General features: G+C 49.2%; 1 protein-coding gene and 1 long non-coding RNA gene across 3 annotated transcripts in view; one reads left to right on the top strand and one right to left on the bottom strand.

The window, feature by feature from the left end:
- rtcb (RNA 2',3'-cyclic phosphate and 5'-OH ligase) overlaps positions 1–19,797 on the bottom strand; it is a 40,149-nt gene extending 20,352 nt beyond the window's left edge. Inside the window, exons 1-10 of the mRNA XM_045219585.1 lie at positions 19,599–19,797; positions 19,264–19,342; positions 19,099–19,166; positions 18,729–18,828; positions 18,033–18,189; positions 13,821–13,977; positions 12,206–12,365; positions 9,425–9,600; positions 4,036–4,224; positions 1,513–1,623 (exon numbers count right to left, since the gene is read on the bottom strand). Coding sequence (XP_045075520.1) covers positions 1,513–1,623; positions 4,036–4,224; positions 9,425–9,600; positions 12,206–12,365; positions 13,821–13,977; positions 18,033–18,189; positions 18,729–18,828; positions 19,099–19,166; positions 19,264–19,342; positions 19,599–19,691 — 1,290 coding nt within the window. The 5' untranslated portion in view covers positions 19,692–19,797. The remainder of the gene's footprint in view (positions 1–1,512; positions 1,624–4,035; positions 4,225–9,424; positions 9,601–12,205; positions 12,366–13,820; positions 13,978–18,032; positions 18,190–18,728; positions 18,829–19,098; positions 19,167–19,263; positions 19,343–19,598) is intronic.
- LOC121563520 lies at positions 14,664–15,672 on the top strand. Of its 2 annotated transcripts, none has more exons than XR_005999897.2 (3): positions 14,664–14,829; positions 14,906–15,509; positions 15,587–15,672. It is a non-coding gene; the product is annotated as an uncharacterized LOC121563520 (long non-coding RNA). The 2 variants fall into 2 exon arrangements; XR_006660301.1 differs by having other exon boundaries at positions 14,664–15,169; positions 15,246–15,509.
- Positions 19,798–20,232: the final 435 nt, after the last annotated feature.

Genomic DNA, 20,232 nt, shown 5'->3' with positions numbered 1-20,232 from the left:
AAGAGACATGGAGACAGAGAGGTGCAGTAAAGAGACAGAGAGGTGCAGTAAAGAGACATGGAGACAGAGAGGTGTAGTAAAGAGACATGGAGACAGAGAGGTGTAGTAAAGAGACAGAGAGGTGCAGTAAAGAGACAGAGGTGCAGTAAAGAGACATGGAGACAGAGAGGTGCAGTAAAGAGACATGGAGACAGAGGTGTAGTAAAGAGACATGGAGACAGAGAGGTGTAGTAAAGAGACATGGAGACAGAGAGGTGCAGTAAAGAGACAGAGAGGTGCAGTAAAGAGACAGAGGTGCAGTAAAGAGACATGGAGACAGAGAGGTGTAGTAAAGAGACATGGAGACAGAGAGGTGCAGTAAAGAGACATGGAGACAGAGAGGTGCAGTAAAGAGACATGGAGACAGAGAGGTGTAGTAAAGAGACATGGAGACAGAGAGGTGCAGTAAAGAGACATGGAGACAGAGAGGTGCAGTAAAGAGACATGGAGACAGAGAGGTGTAGTAAAGAGACATGGAGACAGAGAGGTGTAGTAAAGAGACATGGAGACAGAGAGGTGTAGTAAAGAGACATGGAGACAGAGAGGTGTAGTAAAGAGACATGGAGACAGAGAGGTGTAGTAAAGAGACATGGAGACAGAGAGGTGTAGTCAGCCTTACCGCTCCGTGGCAGGTAAAGAGACAGAGAGGTGTAGTCAGCCTTACCGCTCCGTGGCAGGTAAAGAGACAGAGAGGTGTAGTCAGCCTTACCGCTCCGTGGCAGGTAAAGAGACAGAGAGGTGTAGTCAGCCTTACCGCTCCGTGGCAGGTAAAGAGACAGAGAGGTGCAGTCAGCCTTACCGCTCCGTGGCAGGTAAAGAGACAGAGAGGTGCAGTCAGCCTTACCGCTCCGTGGCAGGTAAAGAGACAGAGAGGTGTAGTCAGCCTTACCGCTCCGTGGCAGGTAAAGAGACAGAGAGGTGTAGTCAGCCTTACCGCTCCGTGGCAGGTAAAGAGACAGAGAGGTGTAGTCAGCCTTACCGCTCCGTGGCAGGTAAAGAGACAGAGAGGTGTAGTCAGCCTTACCGCTCCGTGGCAGGTAAAGAGACAAAGAGAGGTGTAGTCAGCCTTACCGCTCCGTGGCAGGTAAAGAGACAGAGAGGTGTAGTCAGCCTTACCGCTCCGTGGCAGGTAAAGAGACAGAGAGGTGTAGTCAGCCTTACCGCTCTGTGGCAGGTAAAGAGACAGAGAGGTGTAGTCAGCCTTACCGCTCCGTGGCAGGTAAAGAGACAGAGAGGTGTAGTCAGCCTTACCGCTCCGTGGCAGGTAAAGAGACAGAGAGGTGTAGTCAGCCTTACCGCTCCGTGGCAGGTAAAGAGACATGGAGACAGAGAGGTGCAGTAAAGAGACATGGAGACAGAGAGGTGCAGTAAAGAGACATGGAGACAGAGAGGTGCAGTAAAGAGACAGAGAGGTGTAGTCAGCCTTACCGCTCCGTGGCAGGTAAAGAGACAGAGAGGTGTAGTCAGCCTTACCGCTCCGTGGCAGGTGGTGCCGAAGGTCTCTGTCATGCCCTGTTCCGTGCCAGTCAGCACATAACTGCAGGTGCCCATCGTGCCCCCGATCAACACCGGCTGGCCTGTCAGCTGATTGGACCGGAAACAGGAAGTGTTTTAAAACCAGTGTCTCTGCATCAAAATGGCACCCTATGCCCTCCCTATAGAGTGCACTACAATTGGGGCGGATCCGCATGGGGGGGGCGGAGCCGCATGGGTCTGCCAGACAGCCACTATATAGAGATTAAGGTTCACTATAATATTCTATACTAACTTTATTCTCTATTGATGTTGAGAGACTGGTACAGTGGGGAAAAAAAAGTATTTAGTCAGCCACCAATTGTGCAAGTTCTCCCACTTAAAAAGATGAGAGGCCTGTAATTTTGATCATAGGTACACGTCAACTATGACAGACAAAATGAGAAAAAAAATCCAGAATATCACATATGTAGGATTTTTTAATGAATTTATTAGCAAATTATGGTGGAAAATAAGTATTTGATCAATAACAAAAGTTTCTCAATACTTTGTTATATACCATTTGTTGGCAATGACACAGGTCAAACGTTTTCTGTAAGTCTTCACAAGGTTTTCACACACTGTTGCTGGTATTTTGGCCCATTCCTCCATGCAGATCTCCTCTAGAGCAGTGATGTTTTGGGGCTGTCGCTGGGCAACACGAACTTTCAACTCCCTCCAAAGATTTTCTATGGGGTTGAGATCTGGAGACTGGCTAGGCCACTCCAGGACCTTGAAATGCTTCTTACGAAGCCACTCCTTCGTTGCCCGGGCAGTGTGTTTGGGATCATTGTCATGCTGAAAGACCCAGCCACGTTTCATCTTCAATGCCCTTGCTGATGGAAGGAGGTTTTCACTCAAAATCTCACGATACATGGCCCCATTCATTCTTTCCTTTACACGGATCAGTCGTCCTGGTCCCTTTGCAGAAAAACAGCTCCAAAGCATGATGCTTCCACCCCCATGCTTCACAGTAGGTATGGTGTTCTTTGGATGCAACTCAGCATTCTTTGTCCTCCAAACACGACAAGTTGAGTTTTTACCAAAAAATAATATTTTGGTTTCATCTGACCATATGACATTCTCCCAATCCTCTTCTGGATCATCCAAATGCACTCTAGCAAACTTCAGACGGGCCTGGACATGTACTGGCTTAAGCAGGGGGACACGTCTGGCACTGCAGGATTTGAGTCCCTTGCGGCGCAGTGTGTTACTGATGGTAGGCTTTGTTACTTTGGTCCCAGCTCTCTGCAGGTCATTCACTAGGTCCCCCCGTGTGGTTCTGGGATTTTTGCTCACCGTTCTTTTAATCATTTTGACCCCACGGGGTGAGATCTTGCGTGGAGCCCCAGATCGAGGGAGATTATCAGTGGTCTTGTATGTCTTCCATTTCTTAATAATTGCTCCCACAGTTGATTTCTTCAAACCAAGCTGCTTACCTATTGCAGATTCAGTCTTCCCAGCCTGGTGCAGGTCTACAATTTTGTTTCTGGTGTCCTTTGACAGCTCTTTGGTCTTGGCCATAGTGGAGTTTGGAGTGTGACTGTTTGAGGTTGTGGACAGGTGTCTTTTAAACTGATAAAAAGTTCAAACAGGTGCCATTAATACAGGTAACGAGTGGAGGACAGAGGAGCCTCTTAAAGAAGAAGATACATGTCTGTGAGAGCCAGAAAACTTGCTTGTTTGTAGGTGACCAAATACTTATTTTCCACCATAATTTGCAAATAAATTCATTAAAAATCCTACAATGTGATTTTCTGGAAACAAAAATCTCAATTTGTCTGTCATAGTTGACGTGTACCTATGTTGAAATTACAGGCCTCTCTCATCTTTTTAAGTGGGAGAACTTGCACAATTGGTGGCTGACTAAATACTTTTTTCCCCCCACTGTACCTGGTAGTCTACAGGGATGAGAGGGTGGTGTTACCTGGTAGTCTACAGGGATGAGAGGGTGGTGGTGTTACCTGGTAGTCTACAGGGATGAGAGGGTGGTGGGGGGGAGTTACCTGGTAGTCTACAGGGATGAGAGGGTGGTGTTACCTGGTAGTCTACAGGGATGAGAGGGTGGTGGTGTTACCTGGTAGTCTACAGGGATGAGAGGGTGGTGGTGTTACCTGGTAGTCTACAGGGATGAGAGGGTGGTGGTGTTACCTGGTAGTCTACAGGGATGAGAGGGTGGTGTTACCTGGTAGTCTACAGGGATGAGAGGGTGGTGTTACCTGGTAGTCTACAGGGATGAGAGGGTGGTGTTACCTGGTAGTCTACAGGGATGAGAGGGTGGTGGTGTTACCTGGTAGTCTACAGGGATGAGAGGGTGGTGTGGGGGGGGAGTTACCTGGTAGTCTACAGGGATGAGAGGGTGGTGTTACCTGGTAGTCTACAGGGATGAGAGGGTGGTGTTACCTGGTAGTCTACAGGGATGAGAGGGTGGTGGTGTTACCTGGTAGTCTACAGGGATGAGAGGGTGGTGTGGGGGGGAGTTACCTGGTAGTCTACAGGGATGAGAGGGTGGTGGGGGGGGAAGGCCCGGGTGGATCCCTTGCGGTGCAGCAGCAGAGTCTTCTGTTTCCCATCTACCATGTGCTCCTCCACCTTGGCGATGTTATGAGACACGTCGTAGATCACATGCATGTCCAGGTCATCAGGAGTGGTGGTGAACACCTTGGCAAACGCCTGAAGGAGACATTGACAGAGACATGGAGACGTTACACTGAGGGAAACAGAGACATGGAGACGTTACACTGAGGGAAACAGAGGCATGGAGACGTTACACTGAGGGAAACAGACGTTACACTGAGGGAAACAGAGGCATGGAGACGTTACACTGAGGGAAACAGAGGCATGGAGACGTTACACTGAGGGAAACAGAGGCATGGAGACGTTACACTGAGGGAAACAGAGACATGGAGACGTTACACTGAGGGAAACAGAGACATGGAGACGTTACACTGAGGGAAACAGAGACATGGAGACGTTACACTGAGGGAAACAGAGACGTTACACTGAGGGAAACAGAGACGTTACACTGAGGGAAACAGAGGCATGGAGACGTTACACTGAGGGAAACAGAGACATTACACTGAGGGAAACAGAGACATTACACTGAGGGAAACAGAGGCATGGAGACGTTACACTGAGGGAAACAGAGGCATGGAGACGTTACACTGAGGGAAACAGAGACATTACACTGAGGGAAACAGAGGCATGGAGACGTTACACTGAGGGAAACAGAGGCATGGAGACGTTACACTGAGGGAAACAGAGCCATGGAGACGTTACACTGAGGGAAACAGAGACATGGAGACGTTACACTGAGGGAAACAGAGACATGGAGACGTTACACTGAGGGGAAACAGAGACATGGAGACGTTACACTGAGGGAAACAGAGGCATGGAGACGTTACACTGAGGGAAACAGAGACATGGAGACGTTCCACTGAGGGAAACAGAGACGTTACACTGAGGGAAACAGAGGCATGGAGACGTTACACTGAGGGAAACAGAGACATGGAGACGTTACACTGAGGGGAAACAGAGACATGGAGACGTTACACTGAGGGAAACAGAGGCATGGAGACGTTACACTGAGGGAAACAGAGACATGGAGACGTTCCACTGAGGGAAACAGAGACGTTACACTGAGGGAAACAGAGGCATGGAGACGTTACACTGAGGGAAACAGAGACGTTACACTGAGGGAAACAGAGGCATGGAGACGTTACACTGAGGGAAACAGAGACGTGGAGACGTTACACTGAGGGAAACAGAGACATGGAGACGTTCCACTGAGGGAAACAGAGACGTGGAGACGTTACACTGAGGGAAACAGAGACGTTACACTGAGGGAAACAGAGGCATGGAGACGTTACACTGAGGGAAACAGAGGCATGGAGACGTTACACTGAGGGAAACAGAGGCATGGAGACGTTACACTGAGGGAAACAGAGGCATGGAGACATTACACTGAGGGAAACAGAGACATTACACTGAGGGAAACAGAGGCATGGAGACGTTACACTGAGGGAAACAGAGACGTTACACTGAGGGAAACAGAGACGTTACACTGAGGGAAACAGAGACGTTACACTGAGGGAAACAGAGACGTTACACTGAGGGAAACAGAGACGTTACACTGAGGGAAACAGAGACGTTACACTGAGGGAAACAGAGACGTTACACTGAGGGAAACAGAGACGTTACACTGAGGGAAACAGAGACATGGAGACGTTACACTGAGGGAAACAGAGACGTGGAGACGTTACACTGAGGGAAACAGAGGCATGGAGACGTTACACTGAGGGAAACAGAGACGTTACACTGAGGGAAACAGAGACATGGAGACGTTACACTGAGGGAAACAGAGACATGGAGACGTTACACTGAGGGAAACAGAGGCATGGAGACGTTACACTGAGGGAAACAGAGACGTTACACTGAGGGAAACAGAGGCATGGAGACGTTACACTGAGGGAAACAGAGACATGGAGACGTTACACTGAGGGAAACAGAGACGTGGAGACGTTACACTGAGGGAAACAGAGGCATGGAGACGTTACACTGAGGGAAACAGAGACATGGAGACGTTACACTGAGGGAAACAGAGACGTGGAGACGTTACACTGAGGAAACAGAGACGTGGAGGCGTTCCACTGAGGGAAACAGAGACGTGGAGACGTTCCACTGAGGGAAACAGAGACGTGGAGACGTTACACTGAGGGGAAACAGAGACGTTACACTGAGGGAAACAGAGACATGGAGACGTTACACTGAGGGAAACAGAGGCATGGAGACGTTACACTGAGGGAAACAGAGACATGGAGACGTTACACTGAGGGAAACAGAGACGTGGAGACGTTCCACTGAGGGAAACAGAGACGTGGAGACGTTCCACTGAGGGAAACAGAGACGTGGAGACGTTCCACTGAGGGAAACAGAGACGTGGAGACGTTACACTGAGGGGAAACAGAGACGTTACACTGAGGGAAACAGAGACATGGAGACGTTACACTGAGGGAAACAGAGGCATGGAGACGTTACACTGAGGGAAACAGAGACATGGAGACGTTACACTGAGGGAAACAGAGGCATGGAGACGTTACACTGAGGGAAACAGAGACATGGAGACGTTACACTGAGGGAAACAGAGACATGGAGACGTTACACTGAGGGAAACAGAGGCATGGAGACGTTACACTGAGGGAAACAGAGACGTTACACTGAGGGAAACAGAGACGTTACACTGAGGGAAACAGAGGCATGGAGACGTTACACTGAGGGAAACAGAGACGTGGAGACGTTACACTGAGGGAAACAGAGGCATGGAGACGTTACACTGAGGGAAACAGAGGCATGGAGACGTTACACTGAGGGAAACAGAGACGTGGAGACGTTACACTGAGGGAAACAGAGACGTGGAGACGTTCCACTGAGGGAAACAGAGACGTGGAGACGTTACACTGAGGGGAAACAGAGACGTTACACTGAGGGAAACAGAGACGTTACACTGAGGGAAACAGAGACGTTACACTGAGGGAAACAGAGACGTTACACTGAGGGAAACAGAGGCATTGATATCCACTATTGCTGAATTCCAAAAATGGCCCACTACCCTACCCACTCCAGGTCTGAGAGGACTGGTAAAATAGAAGCAGTCTGGAAATACCTTCATCTTCCGGTTGACTGGGTGGAACTGGAAATATTGCTTCCACCTATCCTATCCTCTCAGATCTACAGGAGGGGCTAGGGAGCAGGGCCTAGGGGCTAGGGAGCAGGGGCTAGGGAGCAGGGGCTAGGGGCTAGGGAGCAGGGGCTAGGGAGCAGGGGCTAGGGGCTAGGGAGCAGGGGCTAGGGGCTAGGGGCTAGGGAGCAGGGGCTAGGGGCTAGGGGCTAGGGAGCAGGGGCTAGGGAGCAGGGGCTAGGGAGCAGGGGCTAGCGGCTAGGTGTTAGGGGCTAGGGAGCAGGGGCTAGCGGCTAGGTGTTAGGGGCTAGGGAGCAGGGGCTAGGGAGCAGGGGCTAGGGAGCAGGGGCTAGGGAGCAGGGGCTAGCGGCTAGGTGTTAGGGGCTAGGGAGCAGGGGCTAGGGAGCAGGGGCTAGCGGCTAGGTGTTAGGGGCTAGGGAGCAGGGGCTAGGGGCTAGGTGTTAGGGGCTAGGGAGCAGGGGCTAGGGAGCAGGGGCTAGGGGCTAGGTGGTAGATGTTAGGGAGTAGGTTTTACAGATTAGGTGTTAGGGAGTAGGGGCTAGGGAGTAGGGGCTAGGGAGTAGGTTTTACAGATTAGGTGTTAGGGAGTAGGGGCTAGGGAGTAGGGGCTAGGGAGTAGGTTTTACAGATTAGATGTTAGGTGTTAGGGGCTAGGGAGTAGGGGATCCACCTTAGAACTCAGAGCAGGGAGTGTATATACTATAGATCCCTCCAACTCAACTCTGGACCTTGAAGCCAGTTCCACTGCTTTGTTTCATTGTTCCCCTTTAACCAGGGACTGATTTAGACCTGGGACACCAAGTGGGTGATTCCCCTTTAACCAGGGACTGATTTAGACCTGGGACACCAGGTGGGTGATTCCCCTTTAACCAGGGACTGATTTAGACCTGGGACACCAGGTGGGTGATTCCCCCTTTAACCAGGGACTGATTTAGACCTGGGACACCAGGTGGGTGATTCCCCTTTAACCAGGGACTGATTTAGACCTGGGACACCAGGTGGGTGATTCCCCTTTAACCAGGGACTGATTTAGACCTGGGACACCAGGTGGGTGATTCCCCTTTAACCAGGGACTGATTTAGACCTGGGACACCAGGTGGGTGACTCCCCCTTTAACCAGGGACTGATTTAGACCTGGGACACCAGGTGGGTGATTCCCCTTTAACCAGGGACTGATTTAGACCTGGGACACCAGGTGGGTGATTCCCCTTTAACCAGGGACTGGTTTAGACCTGGGACACCAGGTGGGTGATTCCCCTTTAACCAGGGACTGATTTAGACCTGGGACACCAGGTGGGTGATTCCCCTTTAACCAGGGACTGATTTAGACCTGGGACACCAGGTGGGTGATTCCCCTTTAACCAGGGACTGATTTAGACCTGGGACACCAGGTGGGTGATTCCCCTTTAACCAGGGACTGATTTAGACCTGGGACACCAGGTGGTGTAATGAATGATCCGGTAGAACAGAAAAGCTGCAGGCTCCGGACCTCGTTGGGTAAGAGTTGAATACCCCTGGTCTAGCTCTCTCTCACACATACATACTAGCTCAGGTGTAGTTAGTTAGTTAGCCGTCTCAGGTGTAGTTAGTTAGTTAGCCGTCTCAGGTGTAGTTAGTTAGTTAGCCGTCTCAGGTGTAGTTAGTTAGTTAGCCGTCTCAGGTGTAGTTAGTTAGTTAGCCGTCTCAGGTGTAGTTAGTTAGTTAGCCGTCTCAGGTGTAGTTAGTTAGTTAGCCGTCTCAGGTGTAGTTAGTTAGTTAGCCGTCTCAGGTGTAGTTAGTTAGTTAGCCGTCTCAGGTGTAGTTAGTTAGTTAGCCGTCTCAGGTGTAGTTAGTTAGTTAGCCGTCTCAGGTGTAGTTAGTTAGTTAGCCGTCTCAGGTGTAGTTAGTTAGTTAGCCGTCTCAGGTGTAGTTAGTTAGTTAGCCGTCTCAGGTGTAGTTAGTTAGCCGTCTCAGGTGTAGTTAGGGTTAGTTAGTTAGCCGTCTCAGGTGTAGTTAGGGTTAGTTAGTTAGCCGTCTCAGGTGTAGTTAGGGTTAGTTAGTTACCCGTCTCAGGTGTAGTTAGGGTTAGTTAGTTACCCGTCTCAGGTGTAGTTAGGGTTAGTTAGTTACCCGTCTCAGGTGTAGTTAGGGTTAGTTAGTTACCCGTCTCAGGTGTAGTTAGGGTTAGCTAGTTACCTGTCGTGTGAGGAAGGTCATGGAGGATCGGTTGACCCAGGCATAGTTGCCGGCGGCAGCCATTGCTTTCAGGTAGTTCTGTCCCTCCTCTGAAAAGATGCGGGCGCACGCCAGCTGACGATCGTTCACCTGGATCTTGTCTCGCTTCATCGCCTTCTCCATGGCAACCAGGGCATCTACCAGAATATATATATATACACACAATACCAGTCAAAAGTTTGGACACACCTACTCATTCAAGGGTTTTTCTTTATTTTTTTCTATTTTCTACATTGTAGAATAATAGTGAAGACATCAAAACTATGAAATAACACATATGGAATCATGTAGTAACCAAAAAAAGTGTTAAACAAATCAAAATATATTTTAGATTTGAGATTCTTCAAAGTAGCCACCCTTTGCCTTGATGACAGCTTTGCACACTCTTGGCATTCTCTCAACCAGCTTCACCTGGAATGCTTTCCCAACAATCTTGAAGGAGTTCCCACATATACTGAGCACTTGTTAGCTGCTTTTCCTTCACTCTGCGGTCCAACTCATCCCAAACCATCTCAATTGGGTTGAGGTCGGGTGATTGTGGAGGCCAGGTCATCTGATGCAGCACTCCATCACTCTCCTTGGTCAAATAGCCCTTACACAGCCTGGAGGTGTATTTTGGGTCATTGTCCTGTTGAAAAACAAGTCTGGATTGAGGGAAAGATGAACAGAGCAAAGTACAGAGAGCTCCTTGATGAAAACCTGCTCCAGAGCGCTCAGGACCTCAGACTGGGGCGAAGGTTCACCTTCCAACAGGACAACGACCCTAAGCACACAGCCAAGACAACGCAGGAGTGGCTTCGGGACAAGTAGTCCTCTGTAGCTCAATTGGTAGAGCATGGCGCTTGTAACGCCAGGGTAGTGGGTTCGATCCCCGGGACCACCCATACGTAAAAATGTATGCGCACATGACTGTAAGTCGCTTTGGATAAAAGCGTCTGCTAAATGGCATATTATTATTAAGTCTCTGAATGTCCTTGAGTGGCCCAGCCAGAGCCCAGACTTGAACCCGATCGAACATCTCTGGAGAGACCTGAAAATAACTGTGCAGCGATGCTCCCCATCCAACCTGACAGAGCTTGAGAGGATCTGCAGAGAAGAATGGGAGAAACTCCCCAAATACAGGTGTGCCAAGCTTGTAGCGTCATACCCAAGAAGACTCGAGGCTGTAATCGCTGCCAAAGGTGCTTCAACAGAGTACTGAGTAAAGGATCTGAATATGTATGTACATGTGATATTTCGTTTTTTTTTTATTTGCTAACATTTCTAAAAACAGTATGGGGTATTGTGTGTAGATTGATGAGGAAACATATTTTTTTAATAAGGCTGTAACTTAACAAATGTGGAACAAGTCAAGGGGTCTGAGTATTTTCTGAATGCATTTTTACCTTTATTTAACCAGGTAAGTCATTGAGAACACATGATCTTTTACAACAACCTGACCAAGATACGAGTGATACACCGTGCAGCAAAGCAGACCAGTGACCACGTTACAGACCAGTGACCACGTTACAGACAAAGGAGACCAGTGACCATGTTACAGACCAGTGACCATGTTACAGACCAGTGACCACGTTACAGACCAGTGACCACGTTACAGACCAGTGACCACGTTACAGACCAGTGACCACGTTACAGACCAGTGACCACGTTGCAGACAAAGCAGACCAGTGACCACATTACAGACCAGTGACCACGTTACAGACCAGTGACCACGTTACAGACAAAGCAGACCAGTGACCATGTTACAGACCAGTGACCACGTTACAGACCAGTGACCACGTTACAGACAAAGCAGACCAGTGACCATGTTACAGACCAGTGACCACGTTACAGACAAAGCAGACCAGTGACCACGTTACAGACCAGTGACCACGTTACAGACCAGTGACCACGTTACAGACCAGTGACCACGTTAGAGACAAAGCAGACCAGTGACCACGTTACAGACCAGTGACCACGTTACAGACCAGTGACCACGTTACAGACCAGTGACCACGTTACAGACCAGTGACCACGTTACAGACAAAGCAGACCAGTGACCACGTTACAGACCAGTGACCACGTTACAGACAAAGCAGACCAGTGACCACATTACAGACCAGTGACCACGTTACAGACCAGTGACCACGTTACAGACCAGTGACCACGTTACAGACCAGTGACCACGTTACAGACAAAGCAGACCAGTGACCACGTTACAGACCAGTGACCACGTTACAGACCAGTGACCACGTTAGAGACAAAGCAGACCAGTGACCACGTTACAGACCAGTGACCATGTTACAGACCAGTGACCACGTTGCAGACCAGTGACCACGTTGCAGACAAAGCAGACCAGTGACCATGTTACAGACAAAGCAGACCAGTGACCACGTTGCAGACCAGTGACCACGTTGCAGACCAGTGACCATGTTACAGACCAGTGACCACGTTGCAGACGAAGCAGACCAGTGACCACGTTGCAGACGAAGCAGACCAGTGACCACGTTACAGACCAGTGACCACGTTGCAGACCAGTGACCATGTTACAGACCAGTGACCACGTTGCAGACCAGTGACCACGTTGCAGACAAAGCAGACCAGTGACCACGTTACAGACCAGTGACCACGTTACAGACCAGTGACCACGTTAGAGACAAAGCAGACCAGTGACCACGTTACAGACAAAGCAGACAATTGTTAAAAAACGAAAAACAAAGAGGAAAAAGCCATATTTCCAACGTGGGTAGAGAGCAGTCCTACCTGTAGCCACCTGGTGCCCCAGCCCTCTGCTGCCACTGTGGATCATCACACACACCTGCCCCTTGTGGTCGATGCCCATCTTCTTAGCAGCGTAGTCATTATAGATCTCATCCACCACCTGGATCTCCGCGTAGTGGTTCCCCGCCCCCAGAGTCCCCAGCTGGAACAAAACAATACAGACAGAATACAATGGAATAAGAAGAGCTCATTATTTACCCATAATACAGAGACAACAGAAACTCTGCCTTGATTTGAAACGCTCTTGAAAAAAAAGGGGCAATCTGCAGTTGGTACATCCATTTTTGGGGGATTTATAAATTAATGAAATTGATTATTTTCAGACTATAACTTATAAATACCTCACGAGCTTAGTTCAACTGTCGTACCCCATCAGAAGCCGAAACATACGCTTGTTTTACTCTGGTTTGTAAACAAACAGTATATATAGCCTCAAACCATGGCTAAAGCTATAATGTTGATATCGTGGATGGCCAGTCCTTGCATCCATAGCTCCGTTTATGAATTTGAGAGTGTTTACATTTCTCCAGATCCATCCCTCAGCTATTTACTAAAAATCAGTGGTGGGGTCCCTGCTTTGTTATTGTTTAAAACTGCAGATTGCCCCTTTAATTAGAAAAACCAAAATGGCTCCATTTGGCTGTTGTGAAACAGTATGCTACGACACTAGTTTGAGGGAGAGGGTCGGGGAGGCCGGAGCGGTTACCTGAGGCAGTCAAAAGGTATTTTATTACCTGTACACTGAGTGTACAAAACATTACAAACACCTCCCTTTATAGTGCACTACTTTAGACCAGAGAATGGCACCCTATTCCCTATATAGTGCACTACTTTAGACCAGAGAATGGCACCCTATTCCCTATATAGTGCACTACTTTAGACCAGAGAATGGCACCCTATTCCCTATATAGTGCACTACTTTAGACCAGAGAATAGCACCCTATTCCCTATATAGTGCACTACTTTAGACCAGAGAATGGCACCCTATTCCCTATATAGTGCACTACTTTAGACCAGAGAATGGCACGGGAAACTGTTGAGCGTGAAAAGCCCAGCATCGTTACAGTTCTTCATACAAACCAAAAAGTAGTGCACTATATAAAGGAATAGGGTGCCATTCTCTGGTCTAAAGTAGTGCACTATATAGGGAATAGGGTGCCATTCTCTGGTCTAAAGTAGTGCACTATATAGGGAATAGGGTGCCATTCTCTGGTCTATAGTAGTGCACTATATAGGGAATAGGGTGCCATTCTCTGGTCTAAAGTAGTGCACTATATAGGGAATAGGGTGCCATTCTCTGGTCTAAAGTAGTGCACTATATAGGGAATAGGGTGCCATTCTCTGGTCTAAAGTAGTGCACTACATAGGGAATAGGGTGCCATTCTCTGGTCTAAAGTAGTGCACTATATAGGAATAGGTGCCATTCTCTGGTCTAAAGTAGTGCACTATATAGGGAATAGGGTGCCATTCTCTGGTCTAAAGTAGTGCACTATATAGGGAATAGTGTGCCATTCTCTGGTCTAAAGTAGTGCACTATATAGGGAATAGGGTGCCACTTGGGACCCAGAACAGGGGTCAGGTCAGGTAGTGGTGTTACCTGAGGCAGGCCTCTCTTCTTGGCCTTGGAGGAGACCTTGTTAGGGTCGGCCTGCAGCATCCTGCCGTACTCCTCGCAGTGCTCCTTGTCCTCTGCCCAGGCATAGCCTTCTCTCAGGGACCAGTCCACTCCCATCTCTAGAGCCTCCTCTAGGTCCCTGTAACAGACACCAGGTTATCATAGTCTCTAGACAGCCTTCTCTCAGGGACCAGTCCACTCCCATCTCTACAGCCTCCTCTAGGTCCCTGTAACAGACACCAGGTTATCATAGTCTCTAGACAGCCTTCTCTCAGGGACCAGTCCACTCCCATCTCTAGGGCCTCCTCTAGGTCCCTGTAACAGACACCAGGTTATCATAGTCTCTAGACAGCCTTCTCTCAGGGACCAGTCCACTCCCATCTCTAGGTCCCTGTAACAGACACCAGGTTATCATAGTCTCTAGACAGCCTTCTCTCAGGGACCAGTCCACTCCCATCTCTAGAGCCTCCTCTAGGTCCCTGTAACAGACCCCAGGTTATCATAGTCTCTAGACAGCCTTCTCTCAGGGACCAGTCCACTCCCATCTCTAGGGCCTCCTCTAGGTCCCTGTAACAGACACCAGGTTATCATAGTCTCTAGACAGCCTTCTCTCAGGGACCAGTCCACTCCCATCTCTAGGTCCCTGTAACAGACACCAGGTTATCATAGTCTCTAGACAGCCTTCTCTCAGGGACCAGTCCACTCCCATCTCTAGAGCCTCCTCTAGGTCCCTGTAACAGACCCCAGGTTATCATAGTCTCTAGACAGCCTTCTCTCAGGGACCAGTCCACTCCCATCTCCAGGGCCTCCTCTAGGTCCCTGTAACAGACACCAGGTTATCATAGTCTCTAGACAGCCTTCTCTCAGGGACCAGTCCACTCCCATCTCTACAGCCTCCTCTAGGTCCCTGTAACAGACACCAGGTTATCATAGTCTCTAGACAGCCTTCTCTCAGGGACCAGTCCACTCCCATCTCTAGGGCCTCCTCTAGGTCCCTGTAACAGACACCAGGTTATCATAGTCTCTAGACAGCCTTCTCTCAGGGACCAGTCCACTCCCATCTCTAGGTCCCTGTAACAGACACCAGGTTATCATAGTCTCTAGACAGCCTTCTCTCAGGGACCAGTCCACTCCCATCTCTACAGCCTCCTCTAGGTCCCTGTAACAGACACCAGGTTATCATAGTCTCTAGACAGCCTTCTCTCAGGGACCAGTCCACTCCCATCTCTACAGCCTCCTCTAGGTCCCTGTAACAGACACCAGGTTATCATAGTCTCTAGACAGCCTTCTCTCAGGGACCAGTCCACTCCCATCTCTAGGGCCTCCTCTAGGTCCCTGTAACAGACACCAGGTTATCATAGTCTCTAGACAGCCTTCTCTCAGGGACCAGTCCACTCCCATCTCTAGGTCCCTGTAACAGACACCAGGTTATCATAGTCTCTAGACAGCCTTCTCTCAGGGACCAGTCCACTCCCATCTCTACAGCCTCCTCTAGGTCCCTGTAACAGACACCAGGTTATCATAGTCTCTAGACAGCCTTCTCTCAGGGACCAGTCCACTCCCATCTCTACAGCCTCCTCTAGGTCCCTGTAACAGACACCAGGTTATCATAGTCTCTAGACAGCCTTCTCTCAGGGACCAGTCCACTCCCATCTCTAGGGCCTCCTCTAGGTCCCTGTAACAGACACCAGAGTTATCATAGTCTCTAGACAGCCTTCTCTCAGGGACCAGTCCACTCCCATCTCTAGGTCCCTGTAACAGACACCAGGTTATCATAGTCTCTAGACAGCCTTCTCTCAGGGACCAGTCCACTCCCATCTCTACAGCCTCCTCTAGGTCCCTGTAACAGACACCAGGTTATCATAGTCTCTAGACAGCCTTCTCTCAGGGACCAGTCCACTCCCATCTCTACAGCCTCCTCTAGGTCCCTGCATCACCAGAGACACCTACAGACAGCAGGGTATCAGTGTATTGGTGCCTACAGACAGCAGGGTATCAGTGTGTTGGTGCCTACCGACAGCATGGTATCAGTGTGTTGGTGCCTACCGACAGCAGGGTCTCAGTGTGTTGGTGCCTACAGACAGCAGGGTATCAGTGTGTTGGTGCCTACAGACAGCAGGGTATCAGTGTGTTGGTGCCTACAGACAGCAGGGTATCAGTGTGTTGGTGCCTACAGACAGCAGGGTATCAGTGTGTTGGTGCCTACAGACAGCAGGGTATCAGTGTGTTGGTGCCTACAGACAGCATGGTATCAGTGTGTTGGTGCCTACAGACAGCAGGGTATCAGTGTGTTGGTGCCTACAGACAGCAGGGTATCAGTGTGTTGGTGCCTACAGACAGCAGGGTCTCAGTGTATTGGTGCCTACAGACAGCAGGGTATCAGTGTGTTGGTGCCTACAGACAGCAGGGTCTCAGTGTGTTGGTGCCTACAGACAGCAGGGTATCAGTGTGTTGGTGCCTACAGACAGCAGGGTATCAGTGTGTTGGTGCCTACAGACAGCAGGGTATCAGTGTATTGGTGCCTACAGACAGCATGGTATCAGTGTATTGGTGCCTACAGACAGCAGGGTCTCAGTGTATTGGTGCCTACAGACAGCAGGGTCTCAGTGTATTGGTGCCTACAGACAGCAGGGTCTCAGTGTGTTGGTGCCTACAGACAGCAGGGTCTCAGTGTGTTGGTGCCTACAGACAGCAGGGTCTCAGTGTGTTGGTGCCTACAGACAGCAGGGTCTCAGTGTGTTGGTGCCTACAGACAGCAGGGTCTCAGTGTATTGGTGCCTACAGACAGCAGGGTATCAGTGTGTTGGTGCCTACAGACAGCAGGGTATCAGTGTATTGGTGCCTACAGACAGCAGGGTATCAGTGTATTGGTGCCTACAGACAGCAGGGTATCAGTGTGTTGGTGCCTACAGACACCAGGGTCTCAGTGCGTTGGTGCCTACAGACACCAGGGTCTCAGTGCGTTGGTGCCTACAGACACCAGGGTATCAGTGTGTTGGTGCCTACAGACAGCAGGGTCTCAGTGTGTTGGTGCCTACAGACAGCAGGGTATCAGTGTGTTGGTGCCTACAGACAGCAGGGTCTCAGTGTGTTGGTGCCTACAGACAGCAGGGTCTCAGTGTGTTGGTGCCTACAGACAGCAGGGTCTCAGTGTGTTGGTGCCTACAGACAGCAGGGTATCAGTGTGTTGGTGCCTACAGACAGCAGGGTATCAGTGTGTTGGTGCCTACAGACAGCAGGGTATCAGTGTATTGGTGCCTACAGACAGCATGGTATCAGTGTATTGGTGCCTACAGACAGCATGGTATCAGTGTATTGGTGCCTACAGACAGCAGGGTCTCAGTGTGTTGGTGCCTACAGACAGCAGGGTCTCAGTGTATTGGTGCCTACAGACAGCAGGGTCTCAGTGTGTTGGTGCCTACAGACAGCAGGGTCTCAGTGTGTTGGTGCCTACAGACAGCAGGGTCTCAGTGTGTTGGTGCCTACAGACAGCAGGGTCTCAGTGTGTTGGTGCCTATAGACAGCAGGGTATCAGTGTGTTGGTGCCTACAGACAGCAGGGTATCAGTGTATTGGTGCCTACAGACAGCAGGGTATCAGTGTGTTGGTGCCTACAGACAGCAGGGTATCAGTGTGTTGGTGCCTACAGACAGCAGGGTCTCAGTGTATTGGTGCCTACAGACAGCAGGGTATCATTGTGTTGGTGCCTACAGACAGCAGGGTCTCAGTGTGTTGGTGCCTACAGACAGCAGGGTATCAGTGTGTTGGTGCCTACAGACAGCAGGGTCTCAGTGTGTTGGTGCCTACAGACAGCAGGGTATCAGTGTGTTGGTGCCTACAGACAGCAGGGTCTCAGTGTGTTGGTGCCTACAGACAGCAGGGTCTCAGTGTGTTGGTGCCTACAGACAGCAGGGTCTCAGTGTGTTGGTGCCTACAGACAGCAGGGTCTCAGTGTGTTGGTGCCTACAGACAGCAGGGTCTCAGTGTGTTGGTGCCTACAGACAGCAGGGTATCAGTGTGTTGGTGCCTACAGACAGCAGGGTCTCAGTGTATTGGTGCCTACAGACAGCAGGGTCTCAGTGTATTGGTGCCTACAGACAGCAGGGTCTCAGTGTATTGGTGCCTACAGACAGCAGGGTATCAGTGTGTTGGTGCCTACAGACAGCAGGGTATCAGTGTGTTGGTGGATGCTTACTTGGCGGTCATTGGGATGACTCCCTTGGAGCCGACTCCTACAGGGATGTGGTCAAACAGGGCCTGAGCCAGCTGCTCCTTGACAGGCTGGACATCTCCCTCGTCTAGGTTGGTCCTTAGCAGACGCACTCCGCAGTTAATGTCAAAACCCACACCACCTACATCACACACTACAGTTAATGTCAAAACCCACACCACCTACATCACACACTACAGTTAATGTCAAAACCAGAGGTGTGGACTCGAGTCATGTGACTTGGACTCGAGTCAGACTCGAGTCATGAGTTTGATGACTTCAGACTCGACTCGACAAAATGTACAAAGACTTGCAACTCGACTTGGACTTTAACATCAATGACTCGTGACTTGACATGGACTTGCGCCTTATGACTCGAGAAGACTTGATACGAGGACTTGTAATGACTTGCAAAGGCTTGCTAAGAGGACTTGAAATGACTCGAAACTAAAATGTAGGACTTTGGACTCGACTTGAGACTTGATGGCTTTGACTTTTGACTCGACTTGGGACTTGCCTCATCTTTGACTCGACTTGACTCGGGACTCGAGGGCAAAGACTTGAGACTTACTTGTGACTTGCATAACAATGACTTTGTCCCACCTCTGGTCAAAACCCACACCAGAGAGAGACAGGCGTGTGTGAACCGTGTGTGTGTGTGTGTGTGTGTGTCCTCTGTACCTGGGGATACGACAGCGTTGGGGTCGCTCATGTCGAAGGCAGCCATGTTTCCGATGGCGAACCCATACCCCGAGTGGCAGTCTGGCAGGCCGATGGACCTCTTGAGGGAGAGAGAGACGTTTGGGGGAAACTATTAGGCCTGGTTTCCTGGACACAGGTTAAGACTAACCCTGGACTAAAAAACAAACTCACTGGAGAATCTCCATTGAAAGTGATTCTTAGTCCATGACTAGGCTAAATACGTGTCTGAGAAACCACCCCTTGGAGATATTACAATGGGTCAGTTCATAGCTAGTTAGATAAAGGTTGTTAGCGTCATCTCCCCCCGACTTCAGTTAGGCCTGACCCGGACCAGTGGTTCTCTACTTACGTGTACTATTCCAGGCAAGGCTGCAACGTTTCCTATCTGTTTCATGGCAGGGAGAAACCCACCAAAACCTGATGACAATAACACAACAACCAATCAGTCAACAACAACAACAACAACAAAAACAAAATACAGGACCTTGCTTGTCTGTTACATCGTGATCTATACCTCCTCCTTTACACGCGTTACGCAGCTCCTCAAACATCAGCTTCTCCAGGGACTCGTTGACGTAGAACACTCCTTCCACCTGGAATGAAATGGGAATGGGATTTGATGAAGCTGTCAAGTCCACACGCCATATTAGGTTAGCACGTTAGCTAGCTCATGTAGCTACTATGCTCTACACCTGATCTACATACAAAAGACAAGAGCAACAATAACATAATCAAGTTGGATAGTAGCATGCCACGTCTGAAGCTAGCAAAACTATGGACATGTGCTAGCTAGCTAAGTTAGCTTGCTAGCTAGCTAATTCATTCCATATAGTCAGTTGAGCTAATCACCTGCATATTTGGGACGAAACCTTTCTTGATTCGCCAGCAGTTCTTGTCAATCTTGTCCAGATATTGTAACTCGTCATTGTATGATCGACTCATGATCTGATTATCTAGCTAGCTGTTTATGTCACAGATACTTCAGCAGTGTCTGATTATGTTCTGCAACTCCGACACCACTCAGAAGCGTACGTATAAAACGCGTTTTTTTAAACCGTGATTAATGACGCAGCTGGAAATGTTTTTAAATTAATCACATATATTTTTGAATGGATTGAAATGTTGATCTTGGATAACACCATATTATATTCGTGCCTACAAAATACATGTTCCCTAACATCCGAGCAACATTTTATTTGAAAACATTAGTGGTAATGATTTTCCTAAATGTGTTTAATATTTTTGAGGTTCCGTAGTTGTAGTCAGAACTCTAATCGCTTTCCGTAGTTGAAGTCAACTATTTGATAACATTGTTGACAATCTAGCTACTGTCAAAGCCTCTTCTATCTTCTCGTTGTAATACGTTGAAATCTTCAACTATCTCTATTTGCAGTTAATACCTCTTTAGTTAACATGCAATGTATGGTGTGAAATGACTGAGGCTTGCAATAAGTTAACCAGAGACAACAACTAAACTAAAGTA

This window comes from Coregonus clupeaformis, unplaced genomic scaffold (assembly GCF_020615455.1).
Source record: "Coregonus clupeaformis isolate EN_2021a unplaced genomic scaffold, ASM2061545v1 scaf2505, whole genome shotgun sequence".
Taxonomy (NCBI): Eukaryota; Metazoa; Chordata; class Actinopteri; order Salmoniformes; family Salmonidae; genus Coregonus; species Coregonus clupeaformis.
Note: the sequence above shows the minus strand (reverse complement) of the source record. Positions and strands in the feature narration are given on the sequence as shown.